The 18,509-nt window shown below is 44.4% G+C and overlaps 1 protein-coding gene across 3 annotated transcripts in view; it reads left to right on the top strand.

The window, feature by feature from the left end:
• Positions 1–18,509, top strand: part of akap13 (A-kinase anchoring protein 13) — a 134,954-nt gene that overhangs the window by 46,284 nt on the left and 70,161 nt on the right. For all 3 annotated transcript variants that reach the window (XM_030088069.1, XM_030088060.1, XM_030088049.1), the window contains exons 6-9: positions 6,044–6,227; positions 11,886–12,075; positions 12,345–14,397; positions 17,669–17,757. In XM_030088069.1, coding sequence (XP_029943929.1) covers positions 6,044–6,227; positions 11,886–12,075; positions 12,345–14,397; positions 17,669–17,757 — 2,516 coding nt within the window. The remainder of the gene's footprint in view (positions 1–6,043; positions 6,228–11,885; positions 12,076–12,344; positions 14,398–17,668; positions 17,758–18,509) is intronic.

The following is an 18,509-nucleotide window of genomic DNA, read 5'->3' as shown; positions in this document are numbered from 1 at the left end:
CACACACACACACACACACACACACACACACACACACACACACACACGCACTCAAGGCCAACACCTTACAGTTTGATGGTTAAAGGCACCGTCTTTGTGACCGACCCTTCTTGGATGCTGCTGTTAACTCTGATCTGGACATTTTCTGCTCCAACTATACAAATAAACCTAAACATTTTGATGTCCACTGTGGAAAAACTGTTAAAACAGTACCTTGGCTTACGGATGCGTCATGCCAATGGACAGCTAAGTGCTTCTGGTATTTGAAGGCCGTGAACAGAATCAGTGAGTTATTTACTTTTGGGACTGACGACTTGTTGCTCCTCTTTGAACTTTGTTTTAAGGCAGCTGCGCATTATGCAAATGTGGGGTTTCCAAGATGTCAGAAGAACAAATGTGGTGATATCTTTTGTCTCATGTGTTTAAGGTGAATTTACTGTGATGAATATGACCTGAGATAATCTGACAGTGACGGAAATTCAAGTGTGATTCCAGGCAACACCTACGTACCTAGCAATAGAGATTAAGCAGGAAATGACATCCAAGTGCTGCTTTGTAGATCAGAGGTGAAATTCAGGATTATATGTTTCTTTACCTTCAGCACGTAAAGCACATTTCCTGGTTACTTCAGTGTTAATGCACATCTTTCTTTCCCAAAATTCACCAAGCTGATTCTGAGCATATAGTGAGAGTCTTTCTGATTGGGGTTGGCTTCATTTATTCATCATCTTGACAGTATTGGCAGCTTACCTTAAGGGCCAATCCCAATTCTACCCCTTACCCCTACCCCTTAGCCCTTAGCCCTACCCCTATCACTTTCCTACCCCTTTTAGAATAGGGCTGAGGGCTAGGGCTATCTTTGCAGCACTATGAATTGGGATACCCCTTGGCCCTTTAAGCCCCGCCGCACTCCTATAACAACAAAAAATTATGGATATTAGAAATGATAGAAATTACATTAGAAATTACTTTAATTTTTTTTAAAATGGTATTATTATTTACCTTATATTTCTTTTTGAGGTTCTCCCACTTTTTTGAAGCTTGCTGGGCTGTAACTTCCCCTTCCAAGCCATTTTCTTTTATGAATTTCCTAAAGTAATACAGATATATTTATATAAACACGTTTTATTACTGACATATTATAGCTTAGACGAATAATATAATTTACTCCCAATGTGTTTTGGCACTGTATTTTGATTTCAAAAACTTTTCTTCCTTTTTAACCTCTAAACCAGGGGTCCTCAAATACAAATCTTGAAGGTCCACATTTGCTTTTTATGTACAAGCATGGGTCCGGACTTCAGCGCCCTGTGGGAGAGGGGTGGGGGCGGCGATAACGAGGACTGCCGAGCAGTGCGGTGCGACGGAGTGCGCTGGACACGCGCAGAGCGGCGCGGTGCAGAACGGTGCTCACACGGAACATGGAGCGTTTAAAGAAAGATTTTTTTTCTTTTTTTTCCATACATTTGCCCTGGGGCAGCAGCGAGGTGTGCCGCAGTCCGGTCGTGGACCGCGGTCCGCTAATTGAGGAACCCGGCTCTAAACTGAATCAGCAGTCGGGTTTCATCGGGGGTCCCTGCGTATTACGTTAAAAACATGATAAAGGATGACGTTAATTCAGTGATTAGTGCTCTTCATAAGTTACAAATTCACGATTGGAAACGGTGCTGCGCAGCGCTAAAACGTTAATCCATGACTGGGACACTGTCACGCTAGTTTATCTATAAATTCAGTGAAGCAAATACACTTTTTATAGCTTTTTAAATAGTATACAGAAAGCAATCTTACATTTGTGCGACTCCGTGGTGGGCGCCATGTTGTTTTTTTCTGGCCAATGTGAAACTCCGCCTACCCCTATAGAGAATAGGGAGCATCGATGCAGACTTCGCTGAAAGGGGTGAAATAGCCCTTCCCCTTACCCCTACCCCTATTCAAAAAGGAGAATTGGGATAGCCCTTAAGCCTCGTGAACGCGCATATCATAGGGGTAGGGGTAAGGGGTAGGGGTAAGGGGTAGAATTGGGATTGGCCCTAAATATGTACAGACAGATATTGAGATTCTAGTCGCTTTGGAGCGTCCATCGTATTTTATCGTGCTGTCATATTTGTCAGTTTTTAAGATTTATTAAATAATGGACGACACCAGAATCATCTCCCTGATCTTTAAGCATGAGGCTGATTCCAGACGGGAGGCGAATCGACTGACTGAGGTGAAGAGATGACCTCTCCTCAATAAAACAAAAGCAACAGACCCGGTCCTTGACTTCAGGACGTCCGTCATCACTCAGGATTTAATCCCTGAAGTTCCCGCGTGTTGTCGTCTCCTGACGTGGACTGACAACACCTCTCAGTTTATAAACACTTTTTCCTAGAACGCTGAAGCAGGGCGAATTCCCGGACTCCCTCAGAAGCCGCTCCTGCTTTTTAATTATCGCTGCTGCTTCCTTACGGCTCTGATCGGGCAACCAGACAGTTGCTTAGTGGTTTTAGGTCAAACAATTTGTCTGGATGGGAAGTTATAAAATGACTTGACCCCTCTGCAGTTGCCAAGACGTTTCCCAAACGGCCTGCTGGTCCGGTATGTGTTGGAGTTTTCCTCCAGCAGACAGCTCCGTCTGCATGCCCGTCCCAGCTGACTCCCTCAGTGTGTGAGAATGAAGCGGCTGTTACGGCAGCTGTTTTTCAGGAGCTAGCAACAAACTCAATACTCAACTGTTTCTTTTTTTTTTGATTGCGGTTGCTGTTTGGCACCTCGCATTCCAGCCTCGGCCCGGCTCGGCCAAGTGGAGCATTAAATTCGACCAATTAGCTGGAGGTTCATCAGGGCAGGCCGGTTCAGACCGGCCCACAGTAAATGGACTGAAACCTCTCATCAGCACACACAGCCAGCATTGTGAATGTTGTCTAATGATTATTGTGGGGTTGAGAACAGAAAGGAAAATGTGTTCTCTGCCCCTTTCACTTTTCTGCTGCTCTTTTCAGTTTAGTTTTTTTTTTTTTTGTTTTCAGTCTTTTCAGCCGTGTACAAGCAGATCACCAGACATCAGAGGAGCTGCTCGATGGAGCTGCTTTCTGCTTTTGTCTATAGGAGTTAAAAGACTTGTGGAGGAGAATTGTGTGTGTTTGGATGCAACTTGACATTGTTCATGTAGGCTTAAATTTCTATACTCACGTATTTGTACACAGATCTGTAAATGAGTCAAATTTCCTGGTGACATTGGCTTACTCCTGTTCAGCTTGTTTTCTACAGTGTCTCTCTTTTGCCATGTAGCCTTCGTAACTTTGAGTCGGTAAACTAGCATGTAACATCAGTCATCCTGTTGGTCTCCAGCCGGGCTCTCCTTTATGACTAAAACAGTTGTTTTTGCAACTTTCCGCCCAATAAAGTTCGGTGAAATTCTATATAATATGCTATTGCAGCTGTTTCAGAAGTTTTTGATGTTTTACCTGTTGAATCAATTCTAGCCACTTCAGTGTTTTTATGTTGTTTTATCTGTTTAACTCTGACTAAAAAAAAGTTAATTCTCATAATATTTTTTGAAATCATTACCATAATATTTTTTGAAATCATTACAGAGCCTCTACAGAAGGGCTTAAAGAGCTGCATGTGGCTCCAGAGCCTCAGGTTGGAAACCTCTGGTCTCCACTGAAATACAGCTTGAAGTTTTGCATGCAGCAGAAGCCACATCGACCTGCAAAAAAATGTGCTGTTGACACTACAAGGAGTTGAAGACAGAGGCACTCGCAGCTCCTTTGAGGCGTGCACAAATCTCAGAGAAATCACAAACACAAACTGCATAATACACACACAAAAATCAGTGTATGTGCACACTGCATTTAGGTAAGAAATATACTTTCTCAAATAACCACATGCCTACTAAAATCCAGATATTGATGAACCAACTGATTTTGCCCCTGTAAGAGCCTCAGAGAGGATCTTCCAGCTCATAAGAGAAGACAAATGCAAGCCAAAGCAGAAGGCTCGGTCTTTGCAATAAACAGCAGTGAAGAGAGTCTGTCTGGACAAATCTGCGGCCAGCCGTGTTGCAGATCTGTTATCTTCTTCTCCCCTTCGTTCCTGCCCCTAAAAATAGCCGATGCCGGGCCGGCCTGATAAACATTTGCATTCTTCGCGCAGCTCACTGACTCTGCGCTACAAGACATCTGGGCACTCGCAGTGTTATCTCGTGTTTTAATTTGTCAACTTTATGACTTACGGTGGGTTTTATTTCTCTCTGGTGGTCCTTGCATCCCAAATTTTTTTTCCTTTTATTTTTTTTTTTATCACAAATTCATCATCTCTGGTGCTGCGGGACTCCATTTCCCACTCATTTAAACAAGGGCATCCTTATGTCAGCACGCCCTTTCATATTGACTGTAAATTTGCCAGTGGTTGGGCAGTAAAACAGATTAATAATAACGGGAGAAGTTACACCCACAGAATGTTTTCATATACAGCCTGAGAAGGGAAGACGGCTCTGATGACCAAGTGTCTTTCAGCTCGGATGCTTTCACGCCGGGTGAAGCCTCACAGGCAACCTGTTACTTTTGCAGAGTTGTGTGTGTGTGTGTGCGTGTGTGTGTGTGTGTGTGTGTGTGTGCGCGCGTGTGCGTGCATGCGTGCGTTTCCCCATGAATCTACATTATTGCCTTTGCAGAGGTGCATAATTTCTGGGCTCTGCCGTTTGAAAGCGTTATTAGGAGTTCTGCTGATTTACTGGACCAATAATGGATGTTCAGATGGGAGCCTGGTGTGCCTGTGACCCAAATCTGCTCCAGTTACAGTTCTAGCCAAAATACCAGAAAAGTTTGGACGTTTTATAAGCAGTAAACAAAAGCGAAAGCGTCCGTTTAATGGAGAGTAATTAAAACAGAAGTTGTTGTAATTCGTCTTTTTCGAAAGCAGCCTCAGTTGCTGCGTTGGAGCGTGTGATTCTAGCTGATTACAGTCACACCGGTCAGACTTACTGTTGGGATTTGTTCATAAAGTGGTTTGACATCAAAACAATAATTGAAAAAAGCAGACTTACATCTTCAAAAGACGGCAAGACTTTGCTGTAAAGCCTGTATATATTCATCGATATGAAAGAATTCCACTGATCTGAGATCTGCCTTTTGAACTGTGCGCTGATAACAAGTCTTCTTCATCAGCAAGAAACACTCATGATTTTTTTAATGACTTTGAAATGTTGGACTTATTCGCCCACATAACACTTTTCTGCCTCGTCCCAGTCGATCGATAAGACTCCACCGTGTCTGCTTGTTGCTTCATCCTTCCTCTCTTCTTTGCATCGCGAGTTCCAGCCTGTGTTCATGGAGTATTTTCATCAACAATGGATTGGTGAAGTGCTCCTCATCTAATGATCCTCTTTCTCTTGGTTTGTGCCTTTATTTTTTTCTGAGATTTAACTCCATTCTCGTGAGTCTTAAAATTGTTTTCTCACTTCTTGAAATTTCAGGTTTTCACACTTTTATGAAACATTATTATTAGCAGCATTATTCTTCAGATTTTTGCACAGTTTGCTTCCAGTCTTTTAAAAGAGTTGAGTTTTTGCTCTTCTGTCAGTCAGTCAGTCTCGTTCTTGAACTGTTGACAAGCTTGCTACCGCTGAGATCCTCTCCTTGCTCTTTTTCTTTTTTCGTTTCTTAGCAATAGACAATCTTTCTATTTTTTTAACTCTTGTTTTGAATACATTCAAATTGAAAACTATTGTTTTTTGTTGTTTTGTGTAACTTTACTACAGTCTCTTCCCTGCATTTTTCACAACATTGGAGCTTTTTTGGAGCCTGATTATTTTAATATGTCAGATCCTGGTTGAGTGTTTTTCCACCACCTTCAGTGGAATCATCATATTGTTGAACTCGGTGTGAAATGATGCTTCGTGTTGGCTGAGTGATGAGTGCTGGTTTGATCAGCCTGTGACTGTGACGTCTGTCATGTACTGGATCGCTGTCCGTCCTGTGGAGAGCGCTGGTTTGTGTCTTACTGCCCTCCTCCATCTCCTTCTCTACCTGTTATTGACTGCCTTCTGTCTCCTCCGCAGACCCAAATCCTCAGGAGACCCTGCTGCATTTCTCGGCACGTCGAGGTCTCCTTCGGGTCACACGCTTCCTGCTGCGCCAGCCTGGAGCCAGGGAAGCCCTGCGATTGGTCAACCGACAAGGCGACACCCCGTCGAGCATCGCGGCGTCACGAGGAAACGAAGACCTTTGCAAAGTGCTCGCAAAGTGAGTAGTAGATGTACAGTCACACAAGGTCGTTTTTCGTCTTTCTGTCAAAACGTAGTGTATGTTTGATATATAATCGAGGATACATAGAAAGTTTTTTTTTTTCCTCAAATCTCAGCCATCAGCTGCTGTAGTAATGGTCAGCTCACACATTGTTTAGTTTAAAGGAATCAGTTCAACTTCAGGAAAACCTCCTTTTGTGAACTTAGCGGCTTTGATTTGCTCCGGTTTTATGCTCCGGTTATGTTGTCACTTAATTGAGTTACTTAGTAGTTAATAATGAAGAAAATATGAAGATACTGGACTTCAGTCCAGTATTAAGTTTTCACAGCTTTTTTGCAGATATCTGAGGCATTAGAGAGCAGGGTTGTCAATCATAAGGCGCGATATAAGAATAATAAAATGATTATAAGACTCGAGCTGGGGGAGTTTTTAAAATCATGCATGCAAAAGACTGCAAAATGCAACAACGACAGGAGTTTGGGGGATTTTTCACTGTGTTCCGCAGGACTAAGTATCCCTTAAAATAGATTTTTTTTGTGAGATTGTTGGTATTTTCGTTTCTAATAGCAACATTTTGCAAAAACATTCACTTTTTCTCAAGATGGAACTGGGCTGTAAGACATAGATTACATTATTAAGCATGTGTGAGTTGGTAATTAATTAGTGTTCAGGTTTAATTTAAAATGAGAAGTTTAACTGTATGACGTTATGTTGTCCAACCTGAGTATTTTATTGGAGCTTCACGGAGAAGGTGCTCTCTGCTGGTCACACAGATAAATGCGAGGTCTTCGGTTTGTCTCGTGTCCTCCTGCTGACACGACATCTCCAGCACCACAAATGCTTCACAGATGCTTTCTTGATGTGTGTACTGAGCGCTGCACGAAACCCATTGTGCCATTTCAGTTTCCTGGTGCATTAGACACTTTTTTTCTTGTGTATTTGGAAAAAAAAAAGGAAAACAATCATCTTTTTTTTTTAATAGAAAGAAAATTGAAACATATGCCAATGAAATGGAGTCGTTGATTGAGCGGATCATGCAGAACAAATAAAATCAACAGTTTAAATCAAGCATTTTTTTGATCCCCATAACAAATGTTAATCATGAGCATTTAAAACAAACATCTGGATAGTCTTAGTTTATGGAATTTGCAAACAAAAAACTAAGTTTGTCTGAAGTAACAGTAGTGTAGGATGTGTAGCACATAGGTTAATATCTCCTCCTAAATGAAGTCCTCGTACTTTAATAACTGTCTTCATTTCGTTCCACTGATGGCATAATAGCACTTTTGTCTCACAGCGGGAAAACCCCAGCTGAGTCCTGGGCACCAATATACTTAACTGGATTAAGAGGCTACTGCAAATAAATGAATAATCACATTGATATCTAATCATATCTGAAAATAGTCGTCTTTAATTTTTCAGAATGCGCTGTTTACATCATGATTTGTATGTCTTCATGATTTTAATTCCGTTTCAATACATTAAATGTAAAATAAAAATAAAAATGCTCTGGAAGACAATTCTGCCCACATGTACATTGTGACACACTCAGCCTAGAGACTTAAAGTGGGATTGTTTTTAGAGTGATCGTACGTAAACTTTTATCCATCCCACTCCGATACGGCTTTATCCAGCCGAGGGCCCCAGGAGCAGGGGTTCGTCTCTGCCAACAGAGGGCAGAGGCAGTTTACACCCGGGACAGATCGCCAGACAAACACAGAGACAGCCACACACACTCACATTCACTCCCATGAGCAGTTTTAGACTCACCAATTGACCTGAAAAACATATTTTTGGACTGTTGGAGGTATTTGGAGCACCTGGTGAAAAACCAAAGTGTGTAACAAGAGCATTCAATTCAATTCCATTTTATTTCTATAGCGGCAAATACAACACAGTCATTTCAAGGCACTCTTACAGAGAAAAATCCTACTATTCCGCTTGAGTGAGCATAGGAGACAGTGGAAAGGAGGGAAACACCTAATTCATTTTTAACAGGAAAAAAACTAAACACCCGGTGGAGATTTTGTGCTGTCCTGGTTGGGGTTGAGGAATCGAGAGCGAGAAAAGGACAGAATCAGAGAGCAACAAGCAAACAAACACAGAAAGGCTCAAACTGGACTCGAACCAGGATTTTCTCAATCTTAAGCAAGGGTGGTAACCACTGCACCCTCTAATGAAAAGAGGGTCCTGTATCCTATGGGATGCTTCACTTCTCACAGTACTGACAGTCTAGTAAAACATATTCAAGTATGAACTTTGTCAGGAACATACATGTTAAAGGGGCTGTATCATGCAAAATTCACTTTTTGTATGTTTTAACCTTGTTATATAGTTATGTACTCACCTAAAACACCCCCAAAGCATTTTTTTCCTTCATGCCTGTGTGTTTGAGCTGCTGCTCAGAGAGGCAGCCCCTCCCGCACCCGTGAAAACGCTCTGTTTCCCACGTTCACGTCACACGGAGAAGATGGCTCCCCCTCCCCCCCTCCCGCAGGCCCTCGGCAGTCAGCGTTGCCGTTTTTTTCTAACTCTGATTACGGAGATAAACTTTGACCATCGTCTGAAAGCAACAATCAAGCAAGAGCAAGAGTCTGAAGGGTCTGAAGGGTCTGAAGGGTCTGCGCTTGGTGAGTTTCTAACAGGAAAAGACGTTTTCGCGTGTCTTTGTGTGTAGAGAAGCAAAAGCTAAAGAGCTAAAGCTCGCCAGCGTATTTGTTTTGAAGCGCTGATTGGCTGAAGTACGCTGTCAGTCAAAGTCCACAGGGGGAGTGGACTTTGACTGTGGACTTTTTCAGTGAAACAGAGCGTTTTCTCTTCCGGGTTTTAGAATTAGCCCCAGAAAATCTTTTATTTCACACAAAATGACTTTTCCTTAGCGCCAAAAATAAACTATTACCATGTTAATGCCATTTCTAGGGTTCAGACTAGCTAAAAAAGCATGATACAGCCCCTTTAACACTTTGAAATCGTAACTTTTCTTAACTGTTTGCGTTTTCTTTCCCAAACAATTGAAGATTTCATATGATGGTAACAGTGAGGGGAAAAAAAAAAACTCATCTGAACCTTCCTGGAGAAGCTGCTTTAACTGGTCCTCACAGAGTGCGACAGTGATGTTCGTCCCCAGTTTGAGGGAACATCGCCCTTCTTCCTGAACAAACACTCCCATGTCAATATATCAGAGGGCAGATGGCGTGTTTCCTCCTCCTTTTACAGCAATGTTGTTTGTCTGTTGTCCTCTCAGAACAATGGAAGTATTCAGAGAATATCCCCACCAAGCCGCACTGCAGCCCGGCGTTGTTCTTTCAGCTGCAGTCAGATGCTTGAAGAGTTGTGGGTGGCGAGTTTTGTTGAGAGGGAATCGGGAGTAGTCGGGAACTGTTTTGCAGCACGAAGACCTGGAGTTTGTGTCCCCTGGCTACAGACACACACACACACACACACACACACACACACACACACACACACACACACACACACACACACACACACACACTAGGGATGGTTTGGTATGCCGGTATTGATGATAATCATGGTATTAAAAAATGAAATTTCAATATCGTGTTCAAAATGCGCACATGATAATATCGCATAGAGGATCTAGTGCCACTTGACACGTGTCAAACTCCGCTCCTGTTCTTCCGCCCTGCTTCGTCTCCCTCCTGCAGCACCCCAGCCTCTCCCCCTCCCCTCACATATAAACACAGCAGAGCAGCGGTAGCAGCACGCCTCCTGGCTAGCGTGGCTCCCAGTTAGCGAGCGTCACGAGTGAACTAAACATGTCGGCGGTGGCCGACAACGACAGCGAGACGCTCTATCCTAACCCGAAAAAAGTGAAGTCGGTGGTGTGGGAGTTTTTTGGGTTCCTAGAAGTGGAAGCGGACAAGTTTGACGACACGCCAGTTTGCAAGAAATGCCGAGCTTCATAAAAATCTGCCATAATCAGAGAATGGAAACAGAAAAAGAAAAATATCCCAGGGATGGTTCAGTAGACGTATCACTTGTCATTCTTCAGTTACACACAAATGCTTTGTCTCTGCTATCCACAAATGATTTTGTTAATCTTGTAGTCAGGTTTTGTGCCCATCCGGGTAGTACTGGGGCCCCATTAGGTAGGTTCCACACGTGTCATTGTAATGTATCGGGGGGGGGTTCCAGTTGTGTCGCCGATATCCGCCGTCTGTCGGGGCCCCCCTCTAGCAACTAACCGGTGAGTAATCGGAAAAGGGCCCCATGCGGGGGATTTTTGACACGTTGTCGTTGCAGCGTCTGGTGTAGCACCTTTAATTTGTCATTGAAATTGACTGATGTCAGCCGTCCCTCGGGGCCCCCTTCAGCTCGGGGCCCTAGCCAGTAGCGGCGCCTCTGGCTGGCGAGAATTAGCTGCTGCGCTCATTCCGCCTCCGATTTAAACAAACAAACAAAAATCCTCAGCAGAGTGGTGGTGGTACAGGATTTCGCCCCAACAGGGCCCGTGGGTTTTCATAACCCACCAACCCGATGTACATTACGCCTCTGCTGTGGATCCTCTGTTAATCAGTTCATCAGATTTTAATTAGTTGAGTGTAACTACATTTTTTGTATGCAGTAGTACAGTTACTGTTCTCATATTGTTTCAGCACCTCAGTTGACAGGTATTCTGAATGTATTTCATCTGGGAAAAGAGAGAAAAGGACGTTTATTTTCTGTCATATACAGTTTACATTGTTAATTCAAAGCATCCAAAAGGAGCCATTCTAAAACAGGAGAAGGCAGAGCACCTTCCTAACAAGTCTATCACAGGGAATATAGATTCAGTATCAAATAAAGATTGTGAATCAATTCCTGTTTATTGAAAGACATGTGTGTCTGTGTGTTTTTTGGGGGTAGCTGTCAAGCTTTCTCTCTAAATGAGTGTTGAGGTCAAATGCTTTCATTTCCTGGTACAAAAAAGAAATATCAACAGAGGGAAATAAAGCAGAGTTTTTCAGCAAATGGGCTGAGACACAGCTTAATGCATAAATAGACCCGTTTTGATACTTTTAAGCGCCGCACTTATTTGCTGGTGAATAGTTGTCACTTAGCTGGAAATGAAGATGCCACGAGCTGAAAGACAACTACCACTTAGCGAGCTTTCTGGTTGCCCGGCTCATGCTGAAGTTACTTTACGACCTCCAGCTCTCCCTCGCGCCCTCTTTATGTGTTGGTAATTGCATTTCCCTCATGAAAAGTGAAGTCACTTGCTGTCTGCCTGGTGACCTCAGCCTTTCAGGCCTCCAAGCTAAAACAATCCACCCAGGATTACGCAAACAGATCTGCCTGGCTGGGAGGTGTCTTCCTCCTTACAGCACTATCTCCAAGAAAAAAAAAAAAGAGAGAGAGAAAGCCTTGCACATACTTTACCTTCAACACTTAAAACAAATGCCGGGGAGAGAGGGTTTCTTGGAAAGATTAGCAGCTTGGAACGGTCTCTGAGAACAGTGTTGCTGGGTAGTTTTTTTTACGACTTGGAGGGAAAGTCTCATTCTTGCTGGACTGGCCACTGCGGCTGGAACTGTTTTTGAACATTTCAAGCAATTGAAGGCTTCAGCAGGAACTTACTCGCTCAAGTGCTAGGAAAGCAGAACCTGAGAACCACGGACCCTTCAGAGTATAATCTGTTCACTTCGCTTGCAGGGCCGAGACCGACTCGGAGACGGAAAGGGAGAGCGTCCAGCTGGGCTCTGCAGATGCTCGGGTGCGTTGCCACCTACCAGTGCTGAACACGCACACTCTGACCCTTAGCGTTCACCCCAGCCGCGACACGCCGACCCTCCAGGAGAGTGTGGAGCAGCTGCTGCACTTGATATGCCATCTCCATGCCAAGGTGAGTCACCACGTTGCCCTTTTTAAGCACGCTCGCTCATACTGGCTTCGTTCAGGAGTTCTGCTGCTGCCGCCGCCGCTGAACATTGTTGGATTATTTGTCTTTGCACTGCCCTCGTTTTTTTAACCTTCAAACTTAGTTTGTATAACAAGCGGAACACCTTATGCAATCATACAGTTGACTCTTGATAAGAATCCAAGAGCAATCCTGTTGGTTTCCCTCTAGGGAAAGCTCACGGTGATGCTCCTTTCTTTTTTTGTATTCCACAGGGAGTTTCTGTCTTGGAGCTGCAGTTTGATTCTCTGCACGCCGCTGCTGAATGTTGTGATGGTGTAGAGGAGAGGTTCACCTGTCTGGGGCCATCCCAGCAGCCACAGTGCCTTGTTGCTGCAACTGAAGGGAGCGGGGTGGAAAACGTCCCACCGAGGAGCGACAGCACAGAAAGCTGTGGAGATGGTGAGACCGGGGCTGCAGAGGAAGACTTGACTTCGCCTGAGAGCATTTTCACATCAGAAGTGACCCCCCAGGAGCATGGCCTCGGCCCCCCAGAGGACTGGGTGTGTCTCAGTTCAAACGCCGGGGGAGAGCACTGCCAAACGGAGGAGGAGGAGGAGAAGGAGAAGGAGGAGGAGGGAAAGGAACAGCCTGTTGTTTCCACCCAGAGTTTGAGCCTGTGTGACAGGAGTGAGGCAGAGCAGAGTGAGGCTAAAGGGGAAAGCCTCACTGTGGGAATCCTCCCACCAACAGACTGCGATAAACAGGCAGAGGAAACTGATAGAGGAGAGACTGTGATCCGGGAAGAACAAGAGGCCGAGAAGGGAGAGGACCGAACTGAGAAGGAAACAGAAGACACCACGGCCGAGAGGAGGGAGGAGGAAGAGGAGAAGAAGGAGGAGGAGGAGGAGGAGGAGGTGGAGACCAACTCGGAAACAGCAGGACTAATAACAACCAGTGGAGACACGAAAGCCCCAGTCATGGGCCAGTCTTTGTCATCGGAATGCTCCGAGACTTCAGACGGCTCCGATTCGGATGTGAATGCGGAAGGAGCAAGGAAGCGACAGAAAAGCAAAGAAGATACAGAAAGTTTTAGCCAGGAAGCCTGTGATGGACTCTCTGAAGAGAAAGAGGAAGCAGGAAGGGAAGAGTTAACAGAATCTTCATCCCACCCAGGAGACCTCCCCAACCCGGCGCTGATAGACTCGGATGATGTAATGAAGGAGACCGACTCTGCTGTCCCACCTCTCCTGATAGAAGGCCTCCATGAGGGGGAACCTCCACCAGACATAAACAGCCCAGAACAAAACCAGGAAACAGCTGGTAGGGATTACGCGGCAGAGCAGCAGAGGGGCTTGGCTCCACAAACTAGTTGTCATTCTGGGAATTGTTCCGAAGCAGCGAGTAGAGAAGCACGGGATGGTGAAGACGCAGCCGAAACCTCTGGATACACAAATACAGATTTGCCCGCGGATGAATCCAACAGTACAGCCGACTGCCGAACCTCTGGGGATTTCTTACCGGATACAGAGAGTGAGCGTTTAAACTGTGAAGAGATGCTCATGAAAGGAGGCGCAGAGCAGGAGTCTGGTGCGACCCACGGCACCTCCAGCGACGAAGATGGCAGTTTTAGATCCGTTGGAAGCTCCACAACAGAAATATACCACCCTACTCAGGAGGACGGCACAGTGGAGGGCAGTGACTGTCTTCAAGCAACCACGGTAGAATCGTCCAACTCAAAACCCAATGAAAGTGATGACAATTTTCTCAGTGTGGATGGCGAGCTCCCCTTGGAGCCTGGCACCGTCAGTGCAGCGACTCAGTGCGACCAGGATGGCACCGAGCCGGACTCCCTCCAGACAATGGAGGCTTTGAGTACCGAGGGGATGGAGGAGCTCACCCCCGAACCCTCTAAAGAGGATGTCTCGTTAGAGCCGGCGGTGTCTGAGAGCGAGGACACTCACATTAATGAAAGTGAAGCCGGGGAGTCCAGCCACTCAGACCTCGGTGTAGCGATTGAGCCTTCAGTGCCAGAGGAGATCAAAGCCATCGGTGTGGTGGAGGAAGACATTCAGCTGATAGAGCAGAGCGATACATCTGCGGTGGTGGCAGCAGAGGAGTCTGGGAATGTGCAATATGTGCCACAGCAACCCAAACAGGACAGTTCAGAAATGACACCAGATGAGAAGCCAGTTTCAGATGTGGATCCAGCTTCCTCCAACACGGAAGCATCCAGTGAACCTCTTGTTCAGGACCCGGTGGCTGAAAACCCAAAGACTTGTGACGTGGTGGACGGAGTGCCAGAGAGCTGCAGCAGCACGTTACAAGGTGAGGAATAGTTCATCTTTCCCAGGTTCATTGTAAAGACAATAATTATCATTCATAATTCAATGTTCTAAATCAGATCCAGTCTCTCTCTGAAGATTAATTACAAAGTTAATAGTGTATATTCTAATTGTGCTTTTAGCTTTTATAGGCCATGGTGTTGTGATGTTTTGCTGTTGAGCAGACATGCTGTGCTTGGGTCTCCAGGCTTTATAGGGATATTTGTCCTTTTATTGACCATTTGCCATTTCAGTTTTAGTCTTTTTAACTTTTACAACTTTAAATAAAGTTCTGGGAATTCCCTGTAAAGGACACAATAGCTAAGGCCTATATGAACACATTAAGACGTTTTATTTGAGTTTTGGAGAAAACATTCTGGTTGGATCTAGAAGCATGTTGTGTATGCTCCTTTCACTTGATCAAGGGGGAACAAATTATTTTTTTTTGTGAAAGACATTACAATCTAATGAAAAGTGATCATCCACAGTTCAGTACATGTATCTACTCACATGATCATGGCAATAAGTACCAGCATTTATTAATAGTTCTGAATGCACTGGCTGTGAATAGCACCACAGCTGTGGGAAAAAACATCAAAGTTTTCCTTTAACACCAAAGAACCCTTTAGCTACGCTGCAGGGGTGTCAAGTATAAGGTATGTGGGCCAAAACCAGACCACAAGAGGTTCCAGTCTGGTCCACCAACACATTTTTTTTAGGAACAGGGGACAAAACACAACACTGAGACCTGAGCTGAGATATGGACGATGCTGCCATGAAAGATAGCCTCAAAGCCATGCTGTTAGTTTAAGTTTGTATAAACACACATAATACAATAGTATAATGCAATATTTTTTTGACATTTCACTGTCTTGCAACAGAATGTTCCATATCCTCTGCACCACAACAAAGGAAAACCTTGAAGTTAACATGCACAGTGTATTTTGGCACTATTTTACTGATCTGGGCCACTCAAGATGAAATTGGACTGTGTTTAGCCCCTGAAATAAAATGTGTTTGACACCTCTGCTCAAAAGCCAATTTGTAGAAATGAACAGCAGATTTGTTTTTTGTTAACATACAACTGAAAACAGTCAATGTTTTTGTGCATCATGGAAACTCTGGTGTGTCCTTGTATCACACATAAATGAATTTGAGAGTAAAGGAAGAAGACAGTTTCAGGCTGATGTTGACAATAGGCGGCTCCACCTTGGTGGCGTTGCCTTGACGAAGCAGCTTTCAAGCTCACCCCGTTCTGATTGATAATTGGGAAGATTTTCAAAAGCTCCCTGGTGCTCGGGCCTGGCAGAAGGTCAATTTAAAATGCACTGCGACGAATCTGGCGGTTATGGGAAAACACTCCAATTAAAGTTCAACTTCAGCTCAGTCTTTTGACCATAGCAGTTCCTGGATGCTTTTAATACATTGCGACCTATTATGTAACTGGAAAAAACTGAACTTCTTTATATTTTCATTACCTGAGGCTATCATCGGTTTTAAAATTCCTTCTCTGTTCATGTTAGGAGTTAGACATAACTAGTGTTTTTGTTGTTGCCTTTTACAATAATACTTGAGCAATGATTTATCTCTATAAAATTATGTCTTGTTTATGTAAGATTTCCAAGTGAAAACATCCAACTTTTTTTTACATTTTGACTGTTCGTTTGCATGATAATGATGGTGGGAATCACTGAAAATGACATATTTTTAAAGCAGTGTTCTTGAGTCACTCTGGGAAAATAGTTGCAGTCAGTCATTTTTCTGTCCATGTGAGAGTAAAACAACAATACCGGAGTAATGCTTGCGCTGGTCACTCTTATGTGTAAAGCCACATCTTTAATAAATTGTACTTTTACTGCACCATCATCTGGATCGCATTCAGAGTGTAAAGGAGCTTGGATGTTCACATCGCGCTGTTTCCTGTGTGCATGCGCTGTGGCTGGAAGACTGTCTTCATACCGTCTGTCCAACTCACTGCCCATCAAATCGTCATGACCTGAAGCTGTTCCCAACAAGTTACTTTTTAACTCAACTCCCGTTTGCTGGAGAACAGCCTCGATCGTCCTGAACTAAGGCCCCGCTTACACAATGTTTTCAAGTGTAAACATAAAATGTTCGTCATGCTTTGGGGGGGTTCATGTATGTGACAACCCTCAGTCTCCGTGAAAACAGGTTAAAGCACAACTTTTAAACGCTGCTACTGCGCACGACGACCGCAATTAAAGGGTTTTTCAACACATGCATCAGTATGTCGAATATAGCAGTGTTTGCCTTCAGAGTGTCAATGTCTTCATGTTAAGTAAATCAGACTGACCCAGATAGCCCAGACAGCTCAGTGAATGAGTTAACTCATCATGTCTGCGATATTGACACGGCCATAACTGAGGCGGACAGTGAAGCAATCGTTCTCCTCGTTTTAATACCTGGTGAAATAACGCCAGTAATTGTGAAAGTGCCTCGCTCTGGTCACAGTGTTCTGGCTGCAGTATACTGTATGTCAGCAGACAGTCACATTCCCAGCACATGTGAGCCCGTCGCAGACACACCAGCTCGGAGGAGGCTGAGTTCAGTTAAACAAACACACGCGAGCCAGCCTGTGCGAGCGCCAGGGAGGAAGTGAGAACTGCACAATATCCAGTCTTTAAAGTGAACTTCCAGCTCTTCTCTGTTGGCAATTTTCACTCATCACAAATAATTGTGCTGGACCCAAGTCCAATAAAGAGAGGTCAAGGGCAAGGTGAGCGTCGTGCGTCACGCTGAGGGAGCCGGGCGCCATTATGAATCTGTGGGTGTATTTACAACACGACAGCGGCCTTGCATCAGGTAACATCACAGGCAAGAAAGGACAAGCTTTTTTGGTTGTTTCCGGATATGAAAATCCAGTCTGACAATGGTGGATGCTTAAAAACCACACATCGTCCGCTGCTTTCTCCCCAACATTCATCAAGTCATGTTGACTTACATAATGATGCCAGGATGGATTCTTTTAATCTGTCTCATGATCTCGTGGTCCTGAAAGAAACTGGACGATTTCCATTGAGGCATGATTAATTCTTCGACATTCAAATAGTAATTGTTCCTGTGGGAAATCTGCCTTTCGGGAAAGTTTGAATCATAAATAAAAGAAGGTACAGAGCTTTTGTACGTGACCAATAACTCATCAGTTTATCTGCGCTGAAGCCAGACAACTCTCATTACCTTTTGCTCCAAACTATTATTGATTCCTGTTTTTGGAAGGTTTGTCTGATTGCATTATGCCATGTGCATTTCTCCAGAGGTGGATGTCATCATGAGCGAGGAAGCTGTGAGTGATGAAGCGAAGAAGGAGGAAGATGGCCCGGCGGAGGAAGCGCTCTTCTCCACGGTACGTTTCAAGTCTCCGCTGTGGTTGTGGGGCTGTTGATCGCCGCTTTGTTGCTGAAGTGAGGTTTGATTAGCACAAATCTGAGATGAATCATTGTTTGCCGAAGCCTTGAAACACCCGGAGTGACTCTGGGCACGCAGACGTTCTGACGGAGACCTCAGCAAACGGGCAGGAGAAGTGAATTCTCGCAAGACTTTGTAAGAAGAAATAAGAATAACAGCGGCAGGGGGTTATCAGACGGCTACAGTGGGTGTGCATGTTGATGTAAGACGAGTTCAAAGCTGCTGCCTGCTGTTAATGCAGCCAAACGATATGCTCATGAGCAAATCTCCGCAGCTGAGAGGCTTCAGTGTAAGTCCACGTTGAGAAATGTGCAGCATCCCAGCATGACCAGCAGAAATGAAAATGTGAAGAGCATCTTTAGATTTAAGGGCAAATATGTTAAGTTTTTACTGCTTTAGCCCATAAAAATGAGCTTTATTTGTTGTTAGAGATTAAGAATACATGCTAAGGTGGAAACGCTCGCCTTTCTGACGAAGCTGCCGCAGCTCAGTGGCGCTCCTTTGAAATTTTCCCACATGGAGCAAAACATCTGTTGGTGCTTTGCCCTGTGACATCGCGCCTACTGCAGGCTATAAGCTGCAGCCGTGGAAGTGAGTAAATGTACTGTATCAGGAGAAACAGATTGTGCACAAGCAAAAAAAAAAAAAAAGAACTTCACATTGGAGCGAGGCAGAGCAACTATGTTTGCA

Source organism: Salarias fasciatus, chromosome 1 (genome assembly GCF_902148845.1).
Source record: "Salarias fasciatus chromosome 1, fSalaFa1.1, whole genome shotgun sequence".
NCBI classification, from domain to species: Eukaryota; Metazoa; Chordata; class Actinopteri; order Blenniiformes; family Blenniidae; genus Salarias; species Salarias fasciatus.
Note: the sequence above shows the minus strand (reverse complement) of the source record. Positions and strands in the feature narration are given on the sequence as shown.